Source organism: Asparagus officinalis, chromosome 7 (genome assembly GCF_001876935.1).
Source record: "Asparagus officinalis chromosome 7, Aspof.V1, whole genome shotgun sequence".
Lineage (NCBI taxonomy): Eukaryota > Viridiplantae > Streptophyta > Magnoliopsida > Asparagales > Asparagaceae > Asparagus > Asparagus officinalis.
Genome location: NC_033800.1, coordinates 25,000,163 through 25,005,499, shown reverse-complemented (window position 1 = coordinate 25,005,499; position 5,337 = coordinate 25,000,163). Strand labels below are relative to the sequence as shown.

At 35.1% G+C, this 5,337-nt stretch overlaps 1 protein-coding gene across 5 annotated transcripts; it reads left to right on the top strand.

The window, feature by feature from the left end:
• On the top strand, positions 1-4,035 carry LOC109851029. 5 transcript variants are annotated; one of them, XM_020421135.1, is made up of 4 exons: positions 1-19; positions 520-947; positions 1,072-1,305; positions 3,775-4,035. In XM_020421135.1, the coding sequence occupies exons 2-4, from the start codon at positions 546-548 to the stop codon at positions 3,826-3,828; spliced, it is 690 nt and encodes a 229-aa protein (XP_020276724.1). In that variant the 5' UTR covers positions 1-19; positions 520-545; the 3' UTR covers positions 3,829-4,035. The 5 variants fall into 5 exon arrangements, with proteins under 5 accessions (XP_020276724.1, XP_020276725.1, XP_020276726.1 ...); XM_020421136.1 differs by having other exon boundaries at positions 1,072-1,281; positions 3,775-4,034; XM_020421137.1 differs by lacking the exon at positions 3,775-4,035 and adding an exon at positions 3,655-3,687.

Here is a 5,337-nt window from a genome sequence, read left to right as displayed (position 1 = left end):
TTCTTGCCTTCATCAAGAGGTCAGTTCAGTTCTCTCCTTCAATCAATTGATTGATTTAAGTCATGTTCTCTTGTAGAAATATCTCAAAAATTCGATTCTTTTATATGTAATTTCGGTGATCGGTGCAATTATTGCTCATCACATTGTTTTGAGTTCCTGTAATGTTGAATTTAATCTGGTAAAATTTCAAAATTTTTATTATCCTTTCTTGTTTTTTGAAAGAATTTGTCGGTTAATTGCTCTAATTTACTGTTGTTTCTAATGTCTGAGAAGATTTTTATGCTTATTTTTGCGGTGAATGCGAATCTGTTGATCAATATTAATCTCAAACTGATCATTTCTTGTTAGATGTTTACAATTTATTTCATCAAAAGATTTGTGTTTGTTTGATGTTCTCTGTTTATTTGTACTTAGATGTTGATCAGATTCTTTACTTTTGTTTTGCTTGATCGATGTGAACTTTCATTAGCTATTGCCGCATCAGATTATTGATACTTTATCCTGAAATTGTTCGTGTAGATCGAGGATTTGATTGAATTGCAAGGATGAGGTTGAGAAAAGGGAGCAAGGTGGAGGTTTTGAGCAGGAGGGAGGTTCCTTCAGGCTCTTGGTTCTGTGCCGAAATCATCTCAGGAAACGGGCGATATTATAATGTAAAGTTTGATCCTTGTTTGCCCAATGGAGGTTGTGATATGAAAAAAGTGCAGAGGAAGAATATTAGGCCATGCCCTCCTTCGATGTTTGGATTGGGGAATTTGGTTCCTGGTGATACTATTGAGGTTTTCGAGAATAACTCTTGGAAGCCTGCGAAGATGATACAGGTTCTTGATGGTGGGAACTACTTTGTCGTAGTGATCGTTGGATCCTCTGAAGAGCTTGAAGTTCCTAAATCTAACATTAGGTTACGGCTGTCTTGGATAGGCAATAGATGGATCTCGGTTGACAAGGTATTATCAATTTATCATTTTCTTTATATTGTAAATTGCTATTGTATGTATTTTGTTTGTTTTTTTTTGAGGGATTGTATGTATTTTGTTGATGGTATCTGATGGATCTATTATTTGGTTACAGCATGCTGAAAATTTTACTGAAGGAAAGGTGGGGATACAATCCAAAGTGGGGAAAGTTAACCACCAAAGACTGCAACAATGGGCTGGGTTGAAAAAACGCAAGGGAGATGACAAATGTGATGATGGACATTATCATATTTCTCTGAGAGGCTTGAAGAAAAGGAAGATGGGAGCAGTCAGGAAGGAGGGAAAGCGTCAATTACCTGAAAAGGTAGATGCTTGTGTTTCATCACAGGTAGATTTTGGTGAAAAACACATGAATGTTTCCTTAAACAATAGAATGACAGGGCTTCCTGAATCAGGCATATGGGGAAATCCAAACGAAGACGTGCATTTCTTTCTTGGAAGTTTAGAACATAGTGATTCTGATAGTCATGCATCTTCTGTTGGTAGTTGTAGTCCTAGAAGTAGTCCATATAGGTCATCTGCCCACCTTCATTTTGATGACGCTGAAGCTTCTAGTTGTGTGAGAAGAGAGCCTAGAGAACTTTCTGAACCATTAACAGAGAGAGAGACTGCTGAAATTCATCAATTGGAGTTAAATGCCTACCGTTCAATTATAGTGGCGTTATATGTATCCGGACCACTAAGCTGGGAGCGAGAAGCTTTGTTAACTAATCTGCGTCTTATGCTTCATATAACCAACGATGAACACTTACTGGAGCTAAGACATTTAAACAACTGTCAAAAATGATCAGGCTTACCTTAAGCCAATATTGATATTGTTATAGGCGTTATTTTGTCGATATTCTTTTTTCTAATTTTTCAGTGTTGTTGTAAGATGGGGATGAATTTGTGTCCACTTCCGAAGTGTCCGGTTTCTGATTAAGAGTTCAGTAAGAGTGTGTTACAGGAAAAATTTTGTACATAATTCGTTATGAAGAAATAAAATATCCTATTCACCTCTTATTCTTGTTACATTATGGCCCCGTTTGGCAAAGGCTTAAGGAAGAGGGGTTAAAGGGAAGAATTAATGTACTTAGCCCATTCGATAATCTGAAGGGCTAAATTATTAACCCGTTAAATAAGTTTTATTTTAGCCCCTGTGATCAGTTTTAGTGTTTGGGAATAACAATGATTTTGACTATTTTCTTTATAATTAGAAGGGTTAGCTCTTAATCCTTCTAAATAGGAGTATTAGTAAACCCCTCATTTTGAGGGGTTAACTCATTTTAATCCCTCTAGAAGGGTTAGTTTAACCCTTCTATATTTTTATGTTTGACAAATTATGAAGAGTTAACTCACTTCAACCTTTGTATAGATTTTTTGTGTTTGGCGGGTTAAGAATGGGTTAAGTTTCCTTAACCCCTCACTTAACCCTTTGCCAAACGGTACCTATACGTCTTCCTCTCTCCTTATTTGGTAGCTAATCGACAAGTAGATAATGAAATTGCTGACTATGTTAATAGTAACGTCAAAGGATATTATTGTTTCCGTTTTTATTGTTGCAAGGCTTTTGGTATTTGGCAAAAATATTGAGACCATATGTTTGTTTTTGGTAAAATATTGAGATCGTGTATTGTCGGGAACTTCCGATGGTGCTATTTTCTTCTCTTCTCTTATGATACGAGGGGCGTCTACCATTTATTTGTTCCAATGTGTTTGTGGAGATGGACAGCAGGCTCCTTAATCCATCATTTAGTTGTAGGGATGCATCTCTATTGAGCAGAATGGATCTTTCACAGTAGTGGATCCACCTTAAGAGGAAGTGGTGTCATGTGATGCCATACTTCTTCCAAGGGATAGCCACTTTAGCTTCAAATAGGCACTGGCTGAATTTTGAAAATTTGTTCTTTCAACCCATTATTGCTCATACGATTGCATATGAAACGAAACTAATGTTTTGTTTGGATTTCTCGGTGCCATTTCCTCCAAGGGATAACCACACTAGGTTCAGATAGGCACTGGCTGAATTTTCAAATTTTGTTCTTTTAACCCATTGTTGCTTATATGATTGCATACGAACCCAAAGCAATATTTTTGGATTTCTCACCCAAAACTTCTCACCCTCCAACTTTAGTACACTATAACTGATGGTACCTATCTAATTATTTACGTGATTCTAAATTTCTCACCCGAAACTTCTCACCATCCAATACATTTTGCTTCCTTTTTACTGCACAATCGGGATGAAAGTTTTGGATCCGCCCCTCACAATCACAAAGGATGATTGGTAGTGTTACTAATGTGCTATAATTGGCAGTACTACTAACAAAAGAAATGATTGGATCTATTATTGTCTATTTACATATTTAAGAAAGATATATTTAAAACTGTTATTATGATGTGATTATGTATTTTTCAATATATAAAAACTCATCGTGGACAGTTGTAATTTTTTAATTATTAATTATGTGGTAACACTACTTACCGCAAATCCGAGATCAGCCACTGCTTTCACTTTTTAAATTTTGTTATGCCAGAAAGGTGTCGATAGTTTTAGATGAATAATATATACGGTTGCAATAGCCATTATGGAATCTAGTTATACGTAGGATTATATCTGTAAATTTGAGATACATTTGATATGATGAATTCTACTATCATATTGATTGATTAAAACTTTTGCTGATCATAATTCCAGTTATTTTGGATTCCCTGAGCATGAACAGTTTGCATGCTTTATGAACCAGTAAGGTTATTGTGTTGAATCCTTTTCGGGTTCTTCTATGATACATATTTGACCATTTTCGTACATTTTCAGGGCCAAAGTTGGAGGCCTGAGAAGCTTGCTTCTGTAGGTCCAAGATGCTGGTGAGCATTTATCACCTGTTTTGACAATGAAAAGTACAATGACATTTTTCATTTGATTTAAATCAGTAAAATAGCATAAAAATTACTGAAAATGTCCAGTTCATTTGTCAATTTGACTTCAAGTTAGCAGCCGAGGGATTCATGCTATATCTAAAAAGGAGTTTAGTTTAGATTAACAGAAAGATATGCTATTCCATTTCAGATAATTGAAATATTCTATTTTAATCCTTCAGTAGTTTAGATTAACAGAAAGATATGCTATTCCATTTCAGATAATTGAAATATTCTATTTTAATCCTTCAGTCTTGGTATTCTTGACTTACATTTGAAATTCCATTTCAGATAATTGAAATATTCTATTTTAATCCTTCAGTCTTGGTATTCTTGACTTACATTTGAAACATTTAAGAAATATTCTATTTTAATCCTTCAGTCTTGGTATTCTTGACTTACATTTGAAACATCCTATCTTAGAACTTTTGCATCCCTACTTGTATCCATCTTATTAGAGTGCCGTGTGAGTTTCATGAACTAAGGATTAGAAAAGGAGGTCTTTTGGTGGATAGTAAACTGGGAAAGGAAGAACCTATATGAAATGTTGGATATTGAAGTACAGTACAATTGTTGGTCTACCATTCCTCAACTCAAAAATTTTGAGTAAAATGGCGATTTGAACTGAAAGACAAAAAAGGCCTCTGGTTCATATCCCTCCACAAAGATAACTTATTTCCTTGTATTATTTGTTTGCTATACAATGATACGTGGCATATACTTCTACAAACATAAGGTTGCGGTGTTCAACATACTTGTAACAACATGTGCGTCCATCCATGTCAGACGAAAAATAAGAAAAATAAGAAAAAGCCTCTAGTATGCTTTTGCAGCTCAACATCATGTGTAAGATGAAACATTTTGTGTCTCTTTGGGAACAATCTAATTATCTCATTGATCTTTGTACTGAAATTAAGTTTTTGTATAAGAATAGAAAGATATACACCTTTTATATGAGTGACGTATACATATATAGTTGTCTCTTTTTGTCTGGATTTTGGAAAATTTTACATCAGATACCCTGTGTCTGTATCTACTAATCATAGGTTATCATGCACGTATAAAACTCGGTTTTCCTGTCTTCCATGTGAAGGGGAATACTAAATTTTGCAGTTCAGTATAATTCAGATGCAACTAAATCCATCAAGTAAAGTTTTGGGTCAAGTGGTTACCAGCATTGTGCACGCATGTCTGCAGAAGTGAAGAACATAGTTATGTCATACTTGTAGTCACTCGTGTGGTTATGTGGTTACTGCTACTTCCCTGCTCACTTATCCAAATTTCAGTGTCTTTTTTTCTTTTATTAGAAAAGAATATTCTGCATAATAGATTAGAGGCGTTGCTGTATAGCAGTGAGGTCGTGAATGGCTTCTCCTTCTTTGTACGTCCATTGTCTAGTGATACATTTTAAAGGGTAAATTTCAGAAAATGATACGAGTCGCCGTGCGAGCACTCTTGATCG